Source organism: Opisthocomus hoazin, chromosome 2 (genome assembly GCF_030867145.1).
Source record: "Opisthocomus hoazin isolate bOpiHoa1 chromosome 2, bOpiHoa1.hap1, whole genome shotgun sequence".
NCBI classification, from domain to species: domain Eukaryota; kingdom Metazoa; phylum Chordata; class Aves; order Opisthocomiformes; family Opisthocomidae; genus Opisthocomus; species Opisthocomus hoazin.
In genome coordinates, this window is record NC_134415.1 from 42,461,889 (window position 1) to 42,486,667 (window position 24,779).

A 24,779-nucleotide genomic window follows, 5' to 3' on the forward strand; every position below is an offset into this window, starting at 1 on the left:
CAAAGCTTTCCAAAACTCTGAGCAAAGTTAAGTCAGGCAGGGATGAAAGCTAGCAAGTTCCTGTGCTTATTGGACCTGCTGGCTGAGCTCCACTTCAACCCATAGCCTGGCCCTGCCCTGTGCTAGGAAGAGCAGGATGCGTTTGTAAGGCAGCTGTGACAGTCTCCTCTCCCCCACCCCTCCACCTACTGTGTTGGGGCATCTTGGGGCCTTGCTGTCTGTCTCCACCCTCAGGGACCTGGGGAAGCACTGTCGCGCTTAGGCTGTGGCCTGCCTTTCTTGGGGCTGCTTATTTCTTTTTGAAGAGCTTGCGGAAGGAGCTCCGGAAACCCCCCTTGGGCTCGTGCCGCGGGTTGTGGTCGCTGAAGGATGTTTGCTCATTGTCATCCTTCTGGCAGAACCTGGTGTTGTCTTCTGCATGGAGCTCCTAAAAGGGAAAAGACAATTTAACCAGCATTTGCAACCTCACATTCTTGTCCCCTTCTCTCTCTCTGTCTGTCTCTGTCTCTCTCCCTCTGTGCTAGGAGGGACCTGGTGGGTGAGGAGGTGCTGGCAAAGCTGGGGGGCAACAGGTCACTCGGGCCTTGGCAGCACTGAAACCTCTGCAGAGAGATTGTTGCTGGCTCTGAGGCTGAGGCAGTGGCAGAGGAGCGGGAGGATAAGCATTTTTAGAGGGAACTTGAGCCTTCCTTGCTAAGGTTTTTGTTCAGGGGGAGCTTACTAACCCCTTTTGCCATCAAGGGAGCAAGCCAGCATGGGGAGTTGAAGGAACTTCCCCCTCTCTACTTGCTCATGAGCTCTGTTTACCCTAGCGCAGGAAGGCTTCAGGCTTCTTGAGCTGATACGGTCTGAAAGATTCTTCTGTTGGCTCTGCTGCTGCCTGGTTTTATATCTGTAGGGCAGAAGGCTTCATTAGCACACACACCTTGCGGTAAATGTGCCACTAAAAGATGTCTTCACCCTTTCAGGAGACGGCCAAGCTCCTCTCAACAAGGCTCTGGACAAGTCCCTTTTCTCCAGTTCTGCCCACCACTGCCACAGTGGTCTCCTATGCTCTGTGGGGGAGAACGTGTCCTGCAGTTCTGGACTAGCTCCACATCTGCCCCCTGCTGTGGGCCATAGCTCTGTGCTGGTGAGTGCCAAAGACCTCACAGGCTCCTGTTTCTGGGAGGGCTGGGTCCCCGTGGCTCTTCTCCCTCTGCCTCATCTCCCCTGCTCAGCTGTCCACCACCTCCTTCACTCATGAGGCTTTTATCTCTCTCTTCTTTTGAGATGTCCTTGTTGCCTTTTCAGTCAGGTTATTGGAACCTTCCTCCCATCATCATCTGCATCTACAGCCTCATCTGCATCTCGCCTCATTTTAACAGGAAGGTGTTTCTCCAGGCAGCACTGAGAACTAGCTAAGCACCTCACAGCACCCTCAGCCTCTTCCCCAGGCACTGCAGACTACAGAAACGTTGTTCCTGCAAGATCTGGTGTCCCTGAAGGGCCAGAGTGCCACCTGCCATGCCAGTGGTTGTCTGAGGAGCACGGTTGCTGGGCTTCGTCTGGTTTCACATAGGTGTTAGCATGGGTCAGTGATCCATGCAACAAACACAGGTGAAACAAAACCCATGGACCGGATCCTTGCTGGTGTAAATGGGCAGAGTTTGGCCAAGTCATGCTGATTTACACTGGCTGAGGATTTGATACTAAATCCATTGATGTTCTTAACCCAGCACTCCTCACAGCAGGTGGAAAGGCACCTTTTTAACTGGGTGCCACCCTTTAGCACTAATTTCGAACAGCTTTGTGACCCTGATCAGATACAACATTTACGTGTGGGGGAAGCTCAGTGACAGCTAGAGACACATGAGAGGCTAGCTTGTCTCAAGGGTGTTCTAGCTGTCACTCAGCCAGCTGTGTGCCTCAAGCCCATGCTTGTCCCTGGGGAAGACGTGAAAAGGAGCTGTCTTGTCCCTCTCTTGGACATGTGCATGCAGATGAGGACTCTGAATGTGTAGACCTGGAAGCTATTTTGACATGTTCTGCCCTAACTGTATCTCAGATCTTTCTGTTGCTGCTGCTGCTTCTGCATCACCATGTGCCTTTTTTTTTTTTTTCCTCCTCCTATTTAAGCCTCCTTACTTCCAAAAAGCTCTGTTTTTCACCCGCTCCTCTCTGTGGGGGAAAGTAGCTCCTTTGGGAGCTTCGAGATGAGGCTGAGATCATGTGAGGCTGGACGTTCCTCTCCTGCTTCTGCTGCAGCCGGCTCCCACTGCTGCTCCGAGTGCTGTAGAGTCTGGTGCTCACACCCTCAGCGCTCCTTGGCAGCTCCTTCAGAGACCTGCTCAGCTGCTTGCCTTTGCTGTGGAACATCTCACGCTTGTAAGTACTGCTGCTTACGGGAGTGCAGCTCTTAGGCAATGGCTGTAAGGCATGATCTGTCCTCTCTGGTTCTGATGTGAAGTTAACAGGCCTAAGGAAGCAAATGTCTAAGCTGGACTCGGAAGAGGCCGGGGAGCAATTCTCAAAGAGAGTGAGGTTTTGGAAGGCATCATCTTCGTAGGGGCCTGGCAGGGTGAAAACCTCCCCAGGGTAGTCAAACTCTTCGTAGCTTGGCGCAAAGTTCCTCGCATCCTGCAGCAGCTCCACAGAGGTCCTGATGGCTCTCTCGGTGTTTCCCACCGCATCAGCGGGTGGTGCTTCATACTCCATTTCAGGGATGGATTGTAAGGGGGCTGTCAGAGCCTTGAGTTCCTGCTCTGTGAGCTGAGAGGATGAAAGGATGTTCTCTGGCCTCTCATGTTTCCTGCTTTCCATTTCCCAGTCAGGGGGCTTTACAGCCTGGATGTTCTCCATCACAGTTGGCTGGGTTTTCTTCATCTGGGGCATCAAATGCCTTAAAAATGAGAAACAAAACAAAAAAACAGAAGGAAGTGGAATACCAAATAATGACAGAGAAACAACATGACAAGGCCCCCTTCCCACCCCTAGCCACATTCGCTTACTTTTAAGGCCAAAAGGTGTTTTCGTATCTTGGAGAACAGTAACAGAGCTGCTATTAATAGAATTTGCCTGGCTGGGTTAGCAGGAGCAAACTTGCAGGGGTAGAACTGATTATCTAGTAGCTTTGGCTGACTCTTGTACTGTACACCATGAAGTGAACAGAAATTGAGATGAGAAGCCGGCTGCTCCCTCTCTCTCCTGTTCATCTGCATTTTGGACTTTTACTTTCCTTCTTTTTCTGTAACATAGGGGCTGTGTTTTACTTTCCTGTGGTCTGGTAGTCTTTTCAGGTGGAGAAGGTAGGGTAGGTACCTAGCTGGTACCGTCTTGGGTAGGGTGACTGTCCCCAGAAGTGTCAGGAGTAGTTGGAGGGCTTCTACCCTCCATATGTTCTAGGTAAGTCAGCAGGGTGTACACCTCCATGGCCCTTAACAACCAGTAGTTAGGAAAGTCCCACTGCCATCTGGGGACATAATGAATGGAGTGGGGGAACAGAAACTTTGTGATATTTCAGATATGCAGAGCTCTGCATCTGGGGCAAGGTAACCCCATGCATCAGACCAGTCTGGGAGACTTGGGTTGAGCAGCAGTGCTGGTATGAACTTGCGGTCATAGCCAGTGCCACGGTGAAGATGAGCTGACAGCATGCTCTCATGGCAGACAAGGCAAACCCTGACCTCAGCTGTATTAGGAGCTGCATGGCCAGCCGAGCGTGGGGGGTTATTTTCCTGCCTTCTGTTCAGTGCTGATGAGGCCTTCCCTGGACCTGTGTTGGGTCTTCAGTTGAGGATGGATGTGGGGAAACTGGGGAGGTGCCAGCGGAGGCTACCAAAATGGGGGCCTGGAGCATCGTGTCTGTGAGGGGCGGGAGATTGGCTTGGGTAGTCTGGTGAGAAGGTGGCTATGCATTGATCTAGTAACACTACCACTTGAGGGGAACTCATAATGAGTTAGTGTCAAATGATGTAGCGAGGCACTACAGCCACAAATTGCTGACATGAGAAAAAAGGCAAGCCTAGTGTGCTTCTCTGATCATCATCTCAGTTGGCACCTATCAGTAGGCTAGAAATGGCCAAAGATTGCCAGGTGCTACCAGTAGCCCTGTCTTTCTTGAATTAGTCTTGTGTCTTTTTCAACCCATTTGTACTTGCATCTTGTGGCAGTGAGTCCCCATCACTCAATGACGTGCTCCGTGAAAAAGTACTTTTTCTGCTAGTCTGAGACCTTGGTCATGTTTCCTAGCTCTTGTCATGTTGACAGTGAATATTGCGGAGTGTTACTATGCACACCATTGCCAGGCCTACACAAATACATGTCCTCCCTGGTACACTGTTAAGGCAGCTAGCAAGAGCACTGACAGCGCTAGGTAGAGCTCTGAAATGTTTCGTGCTTGTAAGCCACATGCTACTGGATAGCAGGAAGGATCCAGCCCTTCATCTCTCTATGCATACACAGGAAGTAGCCTTGGAAATGACCGTCCGTAACTGCCTAGTGTCACTGGCATAGTATGGGTGAGGAGAGCATCTTCAGCCTACTTTGAAAGCCTTCTACTAGGACAATAGGCTTACGGGGTAGTCGTGCCAGAGGAAGGTGCTTGTGGGAATGACTGTATTGTCTCTTCAGAGTGGATCCCGCTGTCCCGGATAGATGTCGCACTGGGTGTTGGAGAAACCTCTTGGCTCGTACACTGGGAGGTGAGACCTTTGTACAGCTTCACCAGGGATGACCTGAGGGAGGAGAAATCCATCGTCGTGCTAAGAAATAAGGCAGGGAATGAGCACGAGCATGTAGAATCACAGAAAACAGGACTGGGAGGGACGTTAATATTCCTGTTCACCTCTTCCCGCCCCAAGGAAGGACCTTTTCCACCTAGTCCGTCCCAGTCGGCAGGTGTCCTGCTTTCTGCCCTGTTCTTAATGCCTCTGCTGATAGCAGTCCCTCCCCAGCAGTCTGCTCCATTCCTTTACCACCCTCCGTATTTGGAAGCTTCCCTTGAAGTTTGATCTAGTCCTACTCCCCCAGTGAATCATCACAAGGAGCAAAGGCAACCAGATTTTGGTTTTAGTAAAAAGTCTTGATTTCAAGGAACTCTTCTGAACACAACTTGAGAATCTACATTCAGACTTATTTCTATCACAGTTTGTTTCAAACAGGTTATGCGAGGCTTTCATTTCCTCTGCCCCACTCCCCCAATAAAATAACACTATTCTTTCTCAGTCTTAGCTTATGAGGTCTTCAGGCAACAGTCTTGGCATTCACCAGGGCTCTGAGCTGCCAAAGCAGCTAAGCCCCCATGTATTCTCCCACTGGGGAGTGATTTTGCCATCAGCTTAAGGAATCAAATGCTCCCACGAAACACGTGGCTGCTATGTTTAGAAGGATGAAACTGATTTTCCTTTAATTCCAAGTTAGACAGGAGGGCCCACCCCAAATCTGACCTCAGTTTGGAGGACAGTTGCCAATAGTGGGCCTTCTCCAGCATTTATATGCAAAGGCCTTTGTTTTGTTTCAACAGAGTAAGTGCCTGTTGGTCTCGCCTAGACCTAAACCCCCTGTTTCCAGGCTTCCCCCACACCTCCCTTTCCCTGGTGAATAGAGAGAATGAGTTGATGTTGTGCTTACTTTTTCAGCTTTTTCCTCTTCTGTATAAGCAGGTCTTCATTGCATTGGAAGAGGAGGCTATAATGTGAGATGAAAACTCGGAGGCGCTGCACACACACCAGCAGCAGGTAATAGTCAGGATGCTCTTGCTCCGTGAACTTCAGGACATTCTGGGGCACAGAGGAGAGCAGGCTGTTTGGAGGGTGTTCTAACCCTTTCTGGGAGAAGGTGCTATTGGCACCATGGATTAGTGCTCTGGAGTGTCCATGGCACTGCCCTGTGGGAGCGCGGTGGGACCTCTTCTAGGTAGCACCAGTTTCTGAGGGACTTGGAGAGGGGTCTGCTTCCTACTACTCCAGTGCAAATACATATGTAACCACTAAGTGTAATCATGGGATGTGATGTGGGGCGGGGGCAAGCACTGGTTGAGTTTAGCATTGGATAAATAAACCAATCTCTTGTTTTTATAGGGCTTGCTTTCTGTGTCATTCACCTTGTCTGAAAAGTTTTAGTACAAATCAGGTAACCCTGCTGTGAACCAGAACTCAAGCTCTGTGCAGGAAAGGTTGTTGGGCCCTAGGAGCCTCTAGCCCTCTCAGTCTCTTGGACCACTCGGGAAAGAGGATAGTTCTGTTATGGGAGTTAGGTCAGAGCTCACAGTAGATGTGCCCCATCTCTGGCCTTCTGTTCTCCCAGAGCACCAGGCAGCAGAGCTTTCAGCTTCCCAGGGAACAAAAGTTGGTTCTGTCAAGCCAAATGGAGAAACTGGCAAACAGAAGCATGCTTTAGGTGAAAATGATGAAAATTAAGCCATTCTCAGCTGGCTTTCCCTTTCAGAAGTTTTTTTCAGAAAGCCCACTGGGTTAGCCAGAAGCCCTGTACCTGTACAGGCTTGAATACCAGTTAAGTCACATGTGGTGATAAGGGTTCAACAACACAGTTTTCATCATGGGACCCTACCTGTAGATGAATAAGGTATTCGGGGATTCGCTGGACTATATGGAAGAACAGAATGTAGAGATCAGACTTGATTTCTTCTTCTACCTGAAATAGAGAAAGCAGCTTCAGAGTTTCTCCCACCCAAAGAAACATGTCTGCTTCTGAATGGTTTTGGGGTTTAATGCGTAGTTATGCTGTAAGTGGTTACAACAGCTCACAGGAGAATGCCAGTCAAGTGGCAGTTGTGCGTGAGAAGTCTTCATCTTGCTTCTGGAAGGGATATTTGAAACTCCTTCCACCAGCAATATTAGTCCTAAGATTGAAATTTCTTAGGTTGGGAATTATCTACAAGGGACACTGAGCCTAATTAAGTACAGGTGTATGTTTAAAGTGCACTGGTTAAATTTCATTGAAACCCCAGGTAGATGCTGTTGTTCAGAGTGAAGTTCTTTGTTTAGATCCAAATGAATTGAACAAAGTGAGACTGACTTCTAAATTAAGATGTCTTGGGAGCAAGCTAGTGTGATTTAGTTTTTGCACTTTCAAACTACCTTTAACTTTCCTAGTTTAAACCCATAATCAAGGATGTGAGACCAAATACCTGAGGCTGAACAGTAGAGACTGTTTTTTCTTTGAAGCACTTACAACCTCACTCTTGGTCTCCCTGATTGGATGAGTCCTCCGTTTTCCAGGAGACGCTGTTCGCCTGGGGCAGGTCTGGATAGCATGTGCATAGGCAAGCTTTCTGGGAGGTCTGATCTGAGACATTACTTCATGTCACAACTGAAATATGGCTTTGGTTACACACAGTGATGAACAAACACATTAAAGCTGCCTTTTGTAGGTGCCTGTCAGCCGTGACAATGTTCAGGGAAACTGGCGTTTAGTAACAGAACAAGTGGATTGGCAGAAGAGTCCTATCATGGGCAGGCATAACAGGAGGAGACCCAGGCTTGCGTGTTGCCATTGCATGTCTGTGAAGCAGGCAGGAAGTTTACCTCCTTCAGGATCACCACGTGGATCAGAGAGATGCATTCTGGCAGGTCCCTCAGGTAAGCAACATAGTAGTCCAGAAAATTATTCTTATAAAAGGAAAAAAGAACAAAGAAACTTCAGAGAGATTTTTGGTCATAGAGCCAGCCAGAACGAGAAACTGTTGATTCTCCACCATCACTCCTGGGAGCTCATCAGTGCAGCAGAGCTGCTGACTGTGTGAAGCTTTCAGGGCTTGGGACTTCTCAAGAAAGGGTGTTTAATAAAATGTGTTCAGCTATGTATAAAGCTTTATAGCAGATGGGAGGGGTAGAGAGGCTGGCGAGAAAGAAGATTTTCTTATTTAAGACTCTTATTTTATAAAGCATCAGATGAGTTTTTGCACGTCGTTCCAGGAGTGGTCCCACTGCTTACCAGGGGTTGGGCAGACCTTCACCCTGAGAAGGAGGTGCTGTTTTCCCTGGGGCTACAAACCATATAGGATAAGGGGCCTGCACACCCGCTTGTCAGAACTGTGAGCAAAGTGTACTGGGGTAGGGAAAGCATAAGAAATGTGCGCTTTTCACACCCTCACTATGAATACAGACATACAAGCTGTCAAGGCTCATGTGTAGCTCCTGCAGCCAAGTCTAGGTCTTGTGCATTTATTATAGGGCTGTGCTGTGTGGCTGCATGTCTCCAGGTGGGTCTGGCACGTGGGCTTCCTGACCAGCCAAGTACTACAACAGAGGGGCTGCCTTGCACAGGGACTCTGCTGAAAGGAGGCTGGCTGAACGGTCTTACCCTAGCCACAGCTTCACAGCACAGCCCATCTGCTGCAAGGTATCTCGGCCCACCTGTGGGCCATCAGCACAACATCATGAATCATAGCAGAAGAGTCCAGAGAGGTCTGTAACATACCTCATCATTTGTTAACTTCAGGAAGATGTCTCCTAGGATCCCTTGTCGTGGCCAGCTCAGGACTCTCTCCTGTAGAGCGTGAAGTAAATCGACATGCTGCTGCACCAGGTACCGCAAAGAGTGGGGGAAGAAACTGAAGGGAGACGATATCAGACTGGTTACATAGAGCAGAAGCTCAGCCCTAAGCATGTACTGCTAAAGTGTGCATACACGGGTGGTCAGCAGAGGCTTGCTTTAAACACAGGTATTAACTACTTTTATTGGAGTCCTGGCTGCACTAGGAGGCCCTGTTTTCGTTGCTGTACATGCAGGTAGCCTCTCCTACTGGAGGCTATTATTACAGTGTTTTGAAGGCTTTTTAGGCTGACTTTCCAGTGCATTGTGTAGCTGATGAGAATCTGCAGAACTGAAAAGCCCAAGGCGATGCTGCTGTGGCTAATGAAACAGGACCATGGTCCTGAGCCATCCCACAGAGTGCTTGGAGCAGAACTCCCCAGCTCTGTATGTAGTCTCATTGTTAAGCCCTTTAACAAGCCAACCCTTTGATGCAGAGCTGGTCAAAATGTGCTACTGCCTTTCTGTCTCTTCATGCTGATTTCATCCAGAATCAGAATGAAGATGTCAAATATAAAAATATTTTGCCAGATGGAAAGGTCCTATGAAAAAAGAGTAAAAATGAAAACTCACTTGGGACTATCCATGCTTCAGTTTGAACTGTGTGTCACGTAACTGCTTAAATGAGTCCCCATCAACCCATGCATCACATGTCCCACACTGGACTTCTGTCAAATGAATCCTTGGATGTGGGACTCCCAGGGACAGTGGAAAGAGCCGAAAAAGAGAGAGCTAGCAAGGACTGCACTCTCCAAATGTGCCTGGAAACTCCCAGGCCAAAGCTGAGTGAGTGGTGAGAGCTGTAGGAGCTCTCCCATCCCAGGAACAAAGACAGTTGCCACAGGGGATGGCCTTTGCAAAGAGCTGGGTTTAACTGCTGAGCTGGGTCAGTCCCACTGGTCTTGTATCTGTATGTAAATACGTGTGTGTGTCTGTATAGATCAATACTTGACGGATGGCAGCCACTAGCCAGGGGCTTATGCCCCAGCAGCTTCTAGAGGTGTAGCTGTGGACTGGGAGAAGCAGGCAGTGAGTGCACAAAGCTTTGTTCCCACCCAGGCAGGAGGTATGCAAATAGGAGACTGATGGGACTCCGAAGGAGACTGAAATGAAGTAGTAGTGAAACTGGGATGCACAGTGGACAGGATGCGAGGACAGGCCGGAAAGTCTTTCATCAGTGCAAAAATCTTCCAGTGCCTCCAATTTTCAACTAAAAATAAGCTCTAAGCGTTCAAAGATCTCCATGTGGATGAAAGAAAAGTGGGAGAGAGGATGAGGCAGGAAGAATATTGCCTGAAGAAAACTCCCCAAAAGAGCACACTAAATCAAATACCTTCTCTCTTTCGTGCTCCTTTTCACATCTGGCCCTTGCAACGTGGCCTTGATCTTCAGGATTAGGGAAAGGTTGATGACGTATTTCCTTTCTGACTCCAGCAACTCCAAAGCGATGTTCTGCCTTTTGGCTTCCAGAAGATAATGGTTAAGTTTAAAAATAAGGAAATGCTGACCTCAAGGAAAGCCTTATGTTAGACTGGTGATCTGACATTAAATCATGAAAGGAGAAACTGTTGAAAAGTGACACCAATGTCTTGTCTTTATGTGTCTACTTTCCCCAAAATATAAAATTCTAGCCTGATGCTACAGCATGCCCCAGACATGACTGGAGCCACAGTTTGCTAGGAAAGCTCCAAAGCAAATGCATTTTCCCCTGTGAATACCTTTTTTTTTTTTCTTTTCTAAGAATAACAAGAAAAGCAATCAAAGGCAAAACAGTTTATACCAGGGATTCACATCCAGTTTCCTGCAGAATGAGAAGCTGTAGTTTTCACCTGCTTAAGCAACTACACTGTCACAATCCCGTCAGTACCCTGAACCTGCCAGATCTTCAAAAGGAGAATGGGTGTCCTGGATGCAGAGCAATTCTGTTAATGGCACAGACCAGCACATACAAAGGCCAGAAGTCTTGGAGACTGAGGCCCTGAGAGATTCCCACCTAGCAGGAGAAACTGGCTTATGTGTCTCCCTTGGCAGAAACTGGTTACCCACCAGCTCACACCAGACATGAATGCAGTTTTGAGACTCTCTAGCCAGAGTTTTCCGCTCTGTCCTTACCAGCCAAAGAGGGTTCACATATTATGTTGTCTGCTGAGCTGTATCTGCTTTGGCCCATGTCCTTCCCTCTCTCTGGTTGCTCTTTGGAAATGTATTCATCTCCCCAGTCCTTGGTGTCCTTGGGCTGCTTCCACACTGTTGACGGCAGATGCACTTTTGACGGTCCCTCTGTTGTCAAGGAAGGCTTGAGGCTGTCATCTGTCTCTATGGTTACTCCTGCGATGACAAACAGCTTGTATGGATCTTGACATCTCAGTTGACAGGTTATGCTACAGCAGCCAGCTAACCTGCATTATCATCCATCTGAAGTACTGGAAGGAGAGTTCGAAACATTCTTTGTGCTTCACAAGAGTTGTAGCCTTGTAGCGTTAATTTACAAACAGAAGTGCAGTTGGTAAGCACTTTGGCAGAACAAGGTTCACACTCTTCCAACATTTATTTTCAGGCCAAATAAGGCCCAAAATTAAACACACATTAGAAAAGAAAAAACATATATTCCAAGTATGGTTGCACTTAAGGATTTTGGGACAATTCAGGACTTGGGTATATGACACTTATTGGCAGGTATTGTAGAAATGAAATATTATTACAATTTGCATTTACATGCTCTTCTCAATGGATGTAAACTGTAATGGCTCTTATTTGTTAGTGTGATGTGGTTATACAGCAGCAGCAGGACACAGTCTGAGGCTATTAAATCACAGACAAGGCAGAGGAGGGTGCAGATGCATTGGAGCTATTGGGCTGGATTACTTTAATACAAATACTTTGAATTTGGGTGGCAATGAATCATTTTCCATAGCTTTTGTTCTCTACTTTTCGAGTTGATTCAAGCAAAAGAGCCATCCAGAACAGTGAGTGCTTCTAGTGAACAGTGCAAACATCTAATGGTTGTTCTTATATGTCCTTTTGCCGGCCAGGATCCTGAGTGTCCCCCCTTCTCTTATTTCTGACCAATTTTAATTTTTGCTGGAAAAGCTCCTCTGTCACTATTCAGACGTGTCTACAAGGAATACGGAAGCTGGTGAGCGAATAAACAGCTCACCAGTTCTACTGGTGTGTAGTCCCTGCAAAGACCATCTCTTCCCAAGTGGCAAAACGGCACTCTCATTATTCTTTGCCATATCGGTAAGCCTCAATTCCTACTTTCTTCAAAGGCACTTAGAACCTGCGCAAGCAGCAGCACAAAGACCTTCCCTGACAAATATCAATCCTTTGCATTGTCTGTCAGGTATTTGGCACTTCGGGGATGCAGGTTTGCCCTCGTATCTCAACTGCAAGTATGGAAATGGAGGTACGTGGCAAAGTGAAAAACACTCCTGTGAAATGTGTTTCCTGAAAGCATTTATTCAGTGCAGTAAAGCAAGCACTCTAATTGAATCATTGTCCTACTGGTTTTTGACAGTTCGGTATTTTCCTACCTGGACCTGCTATGACTTTCACACTTCCTTCTCCCATTGGCAAGATCCTGGTGTCAGACACTGTTGAAGAACAAAGGGAAACTTTAAAAGAGAAAACAGCTGTAGAGCAGGCTTCCTCCTGCCAAGCCCAGTCAGTATGGTTAGGTCCTCCAGTTTTTCACATTTTTGCTATGGAATCACCTCTATTAGATCCGCCACTAAGGAGGATCTTTATTGTTGTGGCTCTTCTTGTGGTCTTTGTTTCAGTAGTGCCTGCAGACAGAGTAATGCAGGGGTCCCTGTTGTGCTTGGTGCTGTATGACTGCAGAGGAATGCAGGCAGTCTTTGCTTGCCATTGCTCAGGAGGTGCACATTAGGTAGAAGGCAGAACAAGAGGATGGAGGCCTGACACAGAGACACGGCTGTCATTTTGGGTGGAAAGGAGCTTGCCGAAGACTGGAGGGGTGAGACAACTGGAAAGAAAGGGGCAGTGGGAGAAGTGGGTGAGAGAGGTGGATATGCAAGATGGACATGACGGAGAGGGCTAACATATCACCTCAGAGTAGGGCAGAGGGGGGCCATGACTGGACAGATTCAGAGTAGAACAGAGAAGAAAACAGCACATGGCTTCCATCCTATCTCTGCCTTTGTTGACATTTTAAATGTACGTGGTTTTGCTGTCTTCCTATATGAGCAGCAAGAAAGTGCTATACTAGTTGAGACCTGCAAAGTTTATTGTAGAAAAAAAGGCTCTGGTTCATCACCTTTTCGTTTTATTCCAGCCTTCACAAGTGTTTGGAAGTTCATGGTGTTTTCCTGGTCAATGTGTAACCCTAACACCATGGGTTAGCAGCTTTTGCAGCTAGCAAGGGGCGGTGATTCTCCTAGCAGCGTGTATACGCGAGGAGCAGTGGCACCAATAGCCTAGTGTGTGTATGTACCAGCTCCCATGTCCCCTTGTCAAACCAACCACTGGTATGGCCCCTTAATGACATCGGGTATTCTGTCAGCCCTGTCCCTGTGATTCTCCTTTCTACACCCTGCTTCTTTACATGGAAACAAATCCACAGGTTGTAGTATTTTTATCAGGGGCTCCTACTTGGCCCTGTGTCTGTGCCGCTAGTATTACAGGGAATAAGATCGAGCCTGCTTCCCTTTCCTTGGTGGAGGCAAGCAATGGCTTTTGAGATGGTGTTCACAGAGCAGCATCTCCTGAATCCAGGCCAGCGCCAAGGTTGCTATCCTGAGACACTGTGCCAAGGTGTGTGCACAGACCCAGGAGCAGTGCTGCCGAGGGGAGCACCCCCATTCTCTTTTTGTGCTACTGGCATCTGAGGAAAACTTGGTGCCCTCTTACCTTAGTGACCTTTTCTGGACCTTTTTTTTCCCTGAGGAAGGCACTGCATTTGCCTGCTCCATTTCCTACCTTTTTCGTAAGTCACGTTGTGTAAGAGACTTGTAAAATCTTCATTGATCAGTACGGGTTCTGGGAGGTTAATGGATCGAAATGGGCTGCCCTGGAGAGGTGTAGGCACTGTCTGTGACCCATGATCATCCTTCTGTGCTCTTCTGTACAAATATAAAGAACGAGATAGTTGGAAAGTTCGAATGCTACAGGTGAAGCTCATGCTCTATACAGTTGTGGCAGACACCAGTATAAGTACAAGCACAAAGTCGGAAGTAGGGCAACTCCAGCAGAGACCGGGAAAGGAGTTGGCTTTGATGCAGTTCATGAACAATGTTCTAGAAGTAACTTCCATTGGCTATAGGAGAAGGTTATTTTGGATCTGTTCTTTTGCAGAGCGTATTTTGTCTAATTAAATGGCTTAATTAGCTAAGGGGCTAGCCTAGATTTGCAAAGTGTTTACATCAGGGCAGCTCTATACCCATCATCAAAACTCTGTTTCCAGAAGGAGGCTAATCACGGCCAAGGTGGACAAGCTGTCTGCTTCATCATAGTAACAGTGTGGCCCAGCAGTGTGCAAACGTGCTCCTGCATGACTCTGCTCAGAGAATAAAAGGCTGATGGCAGGGAAGCAGAGCATGACTGCACCATCAGGAGTCCACTGACTCCTGCCCACTTAGAAGGGGAAACTGCAGCACTGCTGGGGCTATTTTGCTGTTGGAATCTGAGTGAGGTGTTGGTGGCTTTCTGCTGTGTTTGCTCTGTGGGGTATGTGTCTAAAAGCCTGGGGTGAACTGAAGGCTAGGCTTCCAGTAATAATAAGGGTTGATACATGTGTCCAGCCAGGTAAAGATTAAGAAATTAAATGATAAGGAAATTAACAAAATGGACACACTGCTAATGAGCATTTCCAGAGCCCTGGAGTTCGGGCCCTTACTTAGCTTTCACTTTCCGTGATTCCCGACGCTTCTCTTGCTGCAGCTGCTCAATTTTCTGTTGCATTTCCTCCTGCTTGGCACTGATTTCTTCAATCATTGACTTTGCGTCGCTGAGCTCCTCCTGAGAAACAGGCAAAAGCACAGCATTCCCAGGGTGCCCATCAGCCTTATGTAGCCCAGCTTTGAATGCTTTGAAGCACCTCAAGATGCTTCAGGGTGCTTTGGAGAGTGGCTCTGTGATTAGACACTCCTTCTTTGCAAGTCCAGTATCTGTAATACATGCCATGCATGGCAGGGCAATCCTCAATTCAACTACAGGCAGCTCACCCAAGCCAGCGTGATGTCACATGGGTAAGGTGCTGGTGGGAGATGGAGACGTAGGTCTTCATCCACCACCAACTGGAAGTGCTGGGAGGACTCCTGTCTTTAATGTCATTTGGAGGTGGGCCTGAGGAAGCGCATTTTCCTCTACAGTTCTCCAGCATGTGTATTCCCATGTTGCACTTGGTTCAAATCCTAGTGTGATCACTCACATATATAAGCTTTTGCCAGTTAGGCCTTGGAGCTGCCATTTTAGCCTGGTTTCCAAAGGAAATTAGGCCCTCCGTAACCTCCCTCAGGCAGTTTCAACCAAGCTTCACTCAGCTGTAGAGCTCTCTGATGCATGAAGTTCCTACAGGTTTCATCAATGTGAGCAGCAGGATAGAGGAGAGAAACTCAAGAGTTTCTTATAAATTGAAGGAGAGGGATTTTCCTCAAGCAAGGAGATGGCTTCACTGGGAGCTCAAAGTTTGGACAGTCAACAAGGGCATGAGGGAAAACAGCCTTTGCCCCTCCTGTTGCTTGCATAATTCTTTGGGTTTTAAAACCCCTTTTTCCTCCCATGACGACGTCCTGCATAACCCTGCCTCTGGTTGCTTTGAGACCTCTGCCCTGTGCCCTTACACTTCTTGCTGTCTCCCTTGCTCATCTGGGACCACAAGGCTCCTTTTGCCCAGTGCTATCCGTTGTTCCCTTTCACAGGGTCAGTAACGGGCTTTTCCAGTAAGCAGCCCTCTTTAACTTCACAAGGTATTATTGACTCCGCAAAACCCCATGGGGAAAATTTACCGTAAAAACTATAAAACAGTTCCTCTGCCTGCCTCCCCACAGGCAGGCTTCCAGCTTCTGTGTGGAGGTGCTGGCTGGTTTAACGTGTACATCAAGCCTTCTTGCTAGGCTCTCTCTCCAGTCCTTTGTCTTTATCCTCTTGGGCCAGATCAAACCAGGCACTGTTTCCTCCCAGCCGTGTGGGAATGCAACTTCAAAAGGCTTTAGGGTTTTGTGTTAATTCCCTGCTCCCCAGCGGCTCTGATTCCTGCAGGAAATGCAGGAGACCTGGCCCAGGGAGAGGTATGGCACGGTGGCCCAGTGACAGCCTGTGCCCATTGCATGTGCAGCCCAGAGCATGGGTTGCTTGTGCCCAGGGTAGCTCACAGCACTGCCTCACGGCCCATCGAGGAAGCTAAACTGGCCAGGGCATGGGTTACATCTGGGTTGGAGTAGTCAGGGGAGGCACAAAGCCGTAGGAAGTGCAGCAGGTACATCTGAAGCAACTGCCAGTTCATTGTCTTTGTGAGCAGGAAGGATTGATGGAGGCAGGGCAATGCTGTCCCATGCCACCTGAGCTAGTGTGGCAGGTATGCAGCCCCCCCCCAGGTCACTCTCCTACCTTGAATGTGTTGAGGGAATTCTTCATCTCGGCCACTTTCTCTTCCATGGCACAGCGGCAGCTCTTGACCTTCTCCTCCAGGGCGTACTCGCCATGCTGGATTCGCGACAGCTCCTGCATCGCTTCTGTGAAACCCGCCTTCAACTCAGAGGCTAATGCCTGCAACTAGAGGAACCACAAACATGGTGGGTTCAGTCCCTCCTCCCGGATGCAGGTGGCTGTGTCCCCAAGGGTCACCCATGGTTCAGAGTGGCATGAAGGCTGGGTGTAACCCATCCTGTAAGGTGCTGTCCTCTTTCTCCTCCTCCCGTCATGGCTGAGAGATGTGGGGGGAGGTTCGGCCCCTGCTGCAGCCTCAGCGCAGGGTAGAAGGTGTTTGTCTTGGGCAGTCAGTGTGCCCCTTTTTAGACTCGGGGTTTTTTCCAGGCTCCCTGGCAGTTTGCAGCCTGTCAGTCTGTAGGAGAGGACAGCCTGAAACATGCCAAGAAGGTTTGCAATAACAGCAGCCAGATTATCAATCCCCAAAGCAGCTGAGCAATCAAGATTATGTCTGTTTTTGAGCAAGTCCTCCTCCCCCACATGCTCGTGGGGTTGGTGCTCTCCCCAGACAGGTCGAACACCCCCTCGCTCTCCAGGGTCTGTGGAGAAGCTCTGTCCTTTGTCAGCGGGCCCTTTCTAGGGAAGGAGGCAGCTCTTTAACTCGTGATGGGGAGGGAGCGCGAGGTTTTCCCCTGGCATACAGCAGCACTGTGCCCGCTCTCCCTGCTTTCTGTCCCTAGAAGCCCTAGCACTGCTGGAAGAGCTCACAACCTAAGCTGGAGGCAGCCGGTTGGTAGCTGGCCAAAGCAGGAGACAGACCGGGGCGAGCCAGGCTGGCACGGTGAGCAGACAAGGCGGGCATGGAGCTGGGCAGCAAGGGGAGGCGGGCGGCTTGCGGAGGGCTAAGCGGGGACACCCTCTTTGGGGGAAGCTTGGGCTGGCGGCCCTGATCTCTGCTCCCGCTGCTGTGAGCAGGGCGCTCGTTCTGCCTGCACAAAGCCCACAGCGAGCTCGCGGCCCAAGGCGCTTCGGTACCAGTGGTTTTTACCTTTACAACAGAAATGCGGCCTAACATCTGGTTATAAACTGAGTCCAAAACTGGAGCACTGATGGTAAGAGGACAGCCACCCCGGGGAACTCAGGCGCTTGAGTCCTGCAAATGGAGCAGAGATGGCTTCCGATACCTCAGGGCAATGGCATGCACCATCCTCCTCTGTTCAAGACTGGCAGCGTCTTTACAGAGGACATCTGCCTGACATCCCCACTCCTACCCCAGTGCTAACCCCACAGTCCCCAGTCTGATCTGGCTGGACACATGTTCCCAGAGCTGCCCGGGGAGGAGGAGCAGGACTGACAGCAGCTGGGACAGGGCAGAGGGGAGCAGGAGACTGAGGACGCCTTCCCTCCTCACACAGTCAACCCTGACTCCCCAAGCCAGCTGGAGCTATAGGCCCCTTGGCTCAACCCCTTCACCCACCCTTCCTGGCCACAGTGGACACCTTCCCGTGACACTCTGGTGTCGCAGGATTTGTCACCCTGTGACCTGTGAGTGTAGCCTGAAGGGTTAGAGGGGTTGCTTGGGGCCACGGCTGCTGGGGGAGGCAATGACCATACTGCTTCTGATATCTCAGCCTAGTGAGGTGAGCCAGATGGTCTTAGAATCATCAGACATCCTAACATATGTGCCCACAGAAGTGGGGGGTATATTCCCATCTGTCCTAGTTTTGGCTCGGATAGAGTTATGTTTTTTGCCTAGTAGCTGGTATAGTGCTGTGTTTTGGATTCAGTATGAGAATGATGTTGATAACAAACTGATGTTTTTAGCTGTTGCTCGGTAGTGGTCATACTAAATCAAGGACTTTTTCAGCTTCCCATGCTCTCCCAACTGAGAAGGTGCACAAGAAGCTGGGAGGAAGCATAGCCAGGACAGCTGACCAAGACTGGCCAAAGGGATATTCCATATCGTATGACGTCATGCTCAGTATATAAACTGGGGGAGTTGACTGGGCGCTGCGATTGCTGCTTAGAGTTGGGCTGAGCATTGGGCAGTGGGTGGTAAGCAATTACACTGTGCATCACTTGTTTTGTATATTGTAATATTATTGTAATATAATAATATTATCATCATCATTATTATTTCTTCCTTTGCTGTCCTATTGAACTGTCTTTATCTCAACCCACAAGCTTTACTTTTTTTTTCCCCCAATGCCCCTCTCCATCCCACCGGGGGGGAGGGGTGAGTGAGTGGCTGTGTGGTGCTTAGTTGCCAGCTGGGGTTAAACTACACCACCATCCCTGCTCACAAGTGCTTGCCACGCTTCCGTGCTGAGCTGACATTGCCAAGGCAGAGTCTCCCTGCTAGCCTGCATCAGGGCTGGGCATCACACACTTTCCTCCAGGTGAAAAGGGGTGATTTGTCAGATCCGTCCCTTCCAAGTGATCTATGCTATTCTGTTCTATCCTATGCTGTTTTAGAGATCTACTGCAGGATGGAGATGTCATAGTCTCAAGTCTTGCTAGCAGTGGAGCAATCCAGAAGCTGGCCCTGGAGGTAACAAGGTCTGGGGAGAGTAAGCCCACAATGAAATGTTTCTGCCCACAAGGCTGGCCATATCCTCCTCAGATGCTTCCAGAAAGGGAGTAAACTAGACAGATGCTTTGTGAAGGGTGCAGGGATGGGAGTCATTGTTGATCTAGAGGTTTCAGAGTCAAAGACTGCTAGCTGTCAGCAAAAAGGGACCGCTGCAGAGACTTAGGTGTCCATGTGCACTGAAATGCTCTGTGAAAGCAGAGTTCAGGCAGCCGAAAGAAAGATTTGGAATAGAAGCTGGACTAAAATATCCTCTGCATCTAAGAGCAGATAGTCACTTGTTATTTTGAGGTTCACTGTTAGCCAATCCCTGCTTTTGCAGTCACAGTGCTAGCTTGGTTTCTTTGTGTATCCTTCCCAGCGCTCCAGACCCCAGCCTGGGTCTGTCCTGCCCAGTACATGCTTCCTCTGCCCCGTGCAGCTTGCAGTGGCTATTTCAGACACTGAAATGCATCTTACACTCGCATTTCCCTTTGTTGCCGCTTGATGGATGAAAGCAGCCAGCAACACCAATCACCCACATCATCCAGGACCTGTATGGCTGGATGTGAAGTGCTGAAACCCTGAGAACTCCCTCCTCTGCTGCCCTCAGTGCTCAGAGCGTAGAAAGGAAACGCAAACAGCCTTGTGGCACTGGGTGCAAGTTTGATCCAGAACTGAGTGGTGCAGGAACAACACATTATCTTTGAACTCCTGCCAAGCACAGTGTAGTGCTTGAGCTGCGGATTTTTGAGTTCATTTCTAACAACAAGCTGTAGAAAACCACCCTTTAAATCCCGTGGGCTGTTACAACAAATGAAACCTGTTGAAGCATCAGCTAATGCTTCTGTCTTGCCCAAGTGATCATGCCTGCAGAACCGGAGAGACATTTCACAGGTTCGAGAGCCCCTGGAAAGTCAAGACAATTCAGTATTTCTAAAATTTCTGAAGTGCAACACATACCAAAAAAGACAGATTTTATACTACCACAGAAACTCGGCAACAGTTTAGCTGTAATTTGTTGCCCTGGCTCACCTATTTATGTGAATAAAAATACACCTTAACATTTAAGTTGTGGAAGTTAAGGAACACAACTTAAGTTGAACTACCTCTGCTTGCCTAGAGGATAAACAAATCTGCATGGTCACAGGAAGTCCTTAGAACCTGTCCAAGAACTGTTCAAAAGAAGCATTTAGGCATCTAAATAGTTTAGTAGAGACACATTTCAGCCCCCACCTGTCTCTGGAGTGTGGCCCTCAAAACTGCCAAAGCAATGCAGTGAGGGATCCAGTGCCATGCATCTGTAGCAGATTATGTCTTTCTCGGGTGCCATGACTCCCTGCTGCCCTGATGTTTTTCAGCTCTGTGTGGAAAAACCATGCAAGTAAGATCTCTAGCAAGACCAAGTAACTGCACTGTTCTCTGTGGGTAGCTGCTCATGAGGAAATGAAGGATTCTTCTCCCCTCTTTGCATGACTGTGATTAATAGGACACTGAGAAGCAGTCACTTGTGACTGTCGCTTGTTGCTCCAGCCCAACAAGAATATGAACTCTCTGTTGAAGTCCACCTGGAGAGGGGAGCTAGCATTTCCCAATATGGAGGGGGAAACCGTGACCACGTGGAGGAAGTGATGGTGACTAGAGGGAGGAGAAGGGTGAGACTGGAAGACATACAAGGAGCGTTTCTCAGCCTGGTTTTGACTTTACTTTGCAGGAGTGGCGAGATATATATATATATATATGCACACACACATATGTATATATAATGGCCAAGAAATCTTCACTGAGCCTCTACTCTTGTCTCAGCTGCTGTACTGTCCCCAAAGACTGGACAGGACTGATGCTGCTTCCAGGACTAGAGGCAGCAAAACTGCAGAGCATCCCCATCCTCCCATCATGGGTGCCAGCAATCTGAGCTGTTTGCAAAAGAGAGTGACTGTCCCTGCAGCTGAAAGCTTTGTTCAGACTTTGAGGCAGCCCATAGAAGATGGTCGTGGCCAGGAGATGGGGCTAGCTTATGGAAGGACTGGGGTGGAAAGCAGAGTACAGAGCCTTGGCGAGCTGGGTTTACTGCCCTGGCTGCCACTGGGAAGATGAGAGGGAACCCTTGCTTCCAGGAGTAGCTATGTCCCAGCCTATGTCCCCCAGCACTAGCCAGGCTGTGCAGGGCTCTGTCTCCAAAAGGATGGCTATTTGCATGTGTCACCCTTGGCAGCTGCCTCGGGTTCTTACACTGGAACAGGGCCTGTTCTTAGGGACCTTGAGCTGAAGCCTGTTAAAACCAGTAGAAACAGGCTCATGATGAAGAAATACTGCATGGGAATAATTCTGCTGTTATAAATCTGTCTTAGAAAAGAACAAAACCTTCTGTGACCATGAAGGAGTACTGTCTGTGTCACTTCCCCCAGTTTATATACTGTCTGTCACTTGGCACATCTTCTTGTGTGGCTAATCTGAAGAAGTAAGTAAATATTGCATCACTCAAAAGAGGACTGCCTCAGGACATAGCCTGAAACTGATCTGGCATGAAGTCCAACACTTGCCACAAAGCCTGGGTCTGACTTTTCTGAGCTGCATTATGTGTGCTTTTACCAGGGAAAAACTAATTTATAGCACAGCTACTAGCTCCTATGTTTAAGGGCAGCACTTCTACACCCAAGCATTAGGAAGGCTTGCAATGCTTCACAGCAGAAAAGCAGTAGAGCTGTGCTGATTTACACTGGTAGAGAACCTGGCCCTAGTAATATATCCAGTATTTATATTCCTAGGCAAGGCTGGTAGGAAGAAAAGGAGAGCAGCAGGGTAAGGACAGAAGAGAAGAATGGAGATACTTAAGAGGGCTGCAAGCACTTATCAGCTCTTGTTTCACATCTGTGCAGTCTTTTTTGGTAACTCTGCTGTCCGTAGGGCCCTCACTGAAGCAGAAGGGGACAGCCAGCTGGTAACTTTCATTTAAAGACTTTGTTAGGATAGCCACACCTCAGCTGGGTTTTTCTGGAAAGCAACACATGTGCATGGTATTCCCAGCACACTGTCACAATGGTGTGTTAGCTTTCCATGCGTGCTGGATCTGCTGTGCTGGGCCCTTCAGCAGCCCAGTCACAGCTCCTGCTAGGAGCTGTCTGGGTGGGAAAAGAGGGTGAGACCAGAGAAGCACTGAGTAGTTAATGGAAAGCAGTATCTTCTCCACTTGCCATCATGCACTTACAGGCAATTATGGGCATTAGTGCTGCAATGGTGACAAGGGAGGTCTCGAATAGTCAGGGTTTCCAGTTCAGGAATGTGTTTCTTTTTCAGAGTACAGTTCCATATTGAACCAGACCAAGGTTTAAAGTGCTCAAAACTCTGTTGCGTTTCCTGCAGACTGGAAATGCATAGGAGACATCACTGTGGAAACAGTGAAACTGCATCTTGCAGGAAGCATGCTTCTTGGGCTATGGTGTAAACAATCTTGTTGCATCCGTGGCAGCTAATTGCAGCAAGAACGTAAACTTGAAGGGTGGCTGTAGAGCTCTGGAAGTCCTGATCACCTTGAGCCAACATGGGCTCAAAGACAGGGTTTCCAAGCTCCTGGCTGGGGAGCCAGACAGAGACATGCAACAAGACTCGGTGCTCTGGCTGGCCCAGCTGCTCTGGGTTGTCAGGCAAGAAGAGCACCCGGTGGCCCAAGGAGCTGTGAGGCTGCTGGGATAACCCGGAGCCCCCCAGGACACTCAGCTGCCTGCTGGGGAGGGCACCCCCACCCCATGTCAATCAACACATCCTTGCTCCTGGGACAGTTCATCGGATTTGGTGAAAGCTCATCAGAGCTCAGCCATGAAATCTCCCTCTGGCCCAGTGAATTGACATTCTCTAATTGGTGCTCATGATGCCCGCTGGTTAATTAGCTGAGCGCACAAATCACCTGTCTAAACACAACTGGTTGTGAGCAGAGAAATTTTACTGAAGTGTCTTTTAAGATGAGGCCCAAGATATGATATGTATGACATTTATTCATGCGGTGTGCACATTTTAGTTGCCATGTTCCTTGTAAGCACCTACATTTTTCCTTCCGCTTAATTTAGCTTTTTAACTACTGTTTATCTATTAGTAACTCTTTAAACTCTTGGAGTTATTTAGGGCATTTTGCTCATCTTTACCTGGGAAATCTGTGTTGCAGGGGTACTCACAGGCACACTTTCAGTCTCTCCTGTGGGAATAAAGAACTTCAGTCAATTAAAATGACTTATTATGGTTGCTATAAATAACTGGAACAGAGGGTTTGAAGTCCCTCTAGAAGTACAAATCAGTTTAAAGGACTCAAGTCTTGCTTTAGGAGGTGTGAACACCATATCATTTGTAAAATAAACTGCAATTATAAACCAGGAATGGCTCACCTAAATCAGACATTAAATTCACCTCATTTGCTGTCCTGTGTCTGTCCAAAGCTGATCATGCGAAGAATTGAGAAACCTCGTATGTGCAATTAGGACTAAATTGCTGCCTGGTGTATCAGCCTGAAGTAACAGGTTTTTTTCCCCTGAAGCGCTACTGATCCATCTCTCTTCTGAAATTGTGACTTTTATCCTTTACTATATTTGTACATATTTGTTATCTCCACAAAAGGCTGATCTGTACGTTTTAAGCCCTAAGTTATATTTTGTCACCATGCATTCCAAGCAGTAATCATGCCTTTTGTAACACCAAAAAAATACATCTTTTCATCAGTTTCATCATTCCTAGGGTTTTGTGGAATTGTGATCCCAGCTAGTCCTGTGCAATGGAGACAGACTTTACACTTCTGAAACAGACATAGCTCGTGGAGGAGCTTATATCTCTTTTGCAGAAGTGTTTTGGACACTGCAGAGACATTATCTCTAGGCATTAATGGGTTCTAGACCAAACAGTCTGTATTTATTATTTTATTCTATAGACCAAAAAGTCTATATTTATTATTTCCACTTCTAACATTGTCTCTTCTGTGCAGAAGCTTTCAATTACCCAACAGAAGTTGTTGCTGGTTGTGCCACCATTGCACCTTGAGGGAATCCCAGTCCGATGGCCATCAGTTCCCATGTTATTCCCTATGTCACGCTTTCTGGGTGGCTTTCACTCCCAGAAAACACCACACCACCCAGTTCATCATCCAGATCGCCTGCCCTTGGCAATATCACTTCATGAGGTGGATTTTCTCTTGCCTCCAAGGGTTTGCTTCAGCTACCTCTGCTGTCAGTCACAGGCATGACCAGTGACCTCATGCCCAATTCTAGGGGCAGCCAAACTCCCTCTTTCCATGTTGGCTGCAGATGCTCAGTGCCTTGCCCACCTGGGCCTTTAAGACCACAGAAATTCAGTCCTGCAGAGGCTTGAAAAGGGTGCAGGGAGGACTCTATGCAGTCAGCAAGTGCATGAAGTGGAAAGCTGAAGCCTGGAAGTCAGAGTTTTAAAGTGCAGCTGCGTTCTGATTTCTTTACCCCTGAGGGGGAATATGGGTTACGGCCAAGGGCACCTATGAGTTGGCCCTGTTCTGGTCTCTAGGACTTGTCCTGATTCAGAGGACCGCAAGCAAATTCCCCAGCGACTCACAGAAGTGAGAGGCAGAGGAGGAGAGGCCATGTGCCCCTCTCTGCCCATGTGCCATTTTCTCCCCATGCCAGCTGGTCTGGCAGCTGTGGGGTTGGGTAGCAGGGTCAGACACTGACCCTCTGGGGAATATCCTCCGAGGTTCCTCCTGGGGAAAACAAGGGGCAGCAGGTTGACTGGGAGAAGTAACCATGACCCCAAACTGCCAGCTGTTTGGGGTCAAAACTCATCAGCCAGCCCGCACCAAGTCCCAGGTTTCATCTTTTAAATGATGGGTTGTTTTCATTTTCAGCTTTGGCCCTTATGGGTCTTTTTTGCGGATTCCAGAATCACAGAATAGTAGGGGTTGGAAGGGACCTCTGTGGGTCATCTAGTCCAACCCTCCTGCCGAAGCAGAGTCACCTACAGCAGGCTGCACAGGACCTTGTCCAGGCGGGTCTTGAATATCTCCAGAGAAGGAGACTCCACAACCTCCCTGGGCAGCCTGTTCCAGTGCTCCGTCACCCTC

At 48.5% G+C, this 24,779-nt stretch overlaps 1 protein-coding gene across 1 annotated transcript in view; it reads right to left on the reverse strand.

The window, feature by feature from the left end:
* Positions 1–289: 289 nt before the first annotated feature.
* Positions 290–24,779, reverse strand: part of ARHGEF33 (Rho guanine nucleotide exchange factor 33) — a 38,428-nt gene continuing 13,938 nt past the window's right edge. The window contains exons 2-15 of the mRNA XM_075413396.1: positions 22,849–22,898; positions 16,102–16,266; positions 14,390–14,511; positions 13,474–13,616; positions 12,069–12,128; positions 10,648–10,863; positions 9,869–9,998; positions 8,422–8,554; positions 7,527–7,610; positions 6,550–6,633; positions 5,611–5,759; positions 4,557–4,742; positions 2,128–2,881; positions 290–427 (exon numbers count right to left, since the gene is read on the reverse strand). Of these exons, the coding sequence (XP_075269511.1) occupies positions 290–427; positions 2,128–2,881; positions 4,557–4,742; positions 5,611–5,759; positions 6,550–6,633; positions 7,527–7,610; positions 8,422–8,554; positions 9,869–9,998; positions 10,648–10,863; positions 12,069–12,128; positions 13,474–13,616; positions 14,390–14,511; positions 16,102–16,266; positions 22,849–22,898 (2,414 nt within the window). The remainder of the gene's footprint in view (positions 428–2,127; positions 2,882–4,556; positions 4,743–5,610; positions 5,760–6,549; positions 6,634–7,526; positions 7,611–8,421; positions 8,555–9,868; positions 9,999–10,647; positions 10,864–12,068; positions 12,129–13,473; positions 13,617–14,389; positions 14,512–16,101; positions 16,267–22,848; positions 22,899–24,779) is intronic.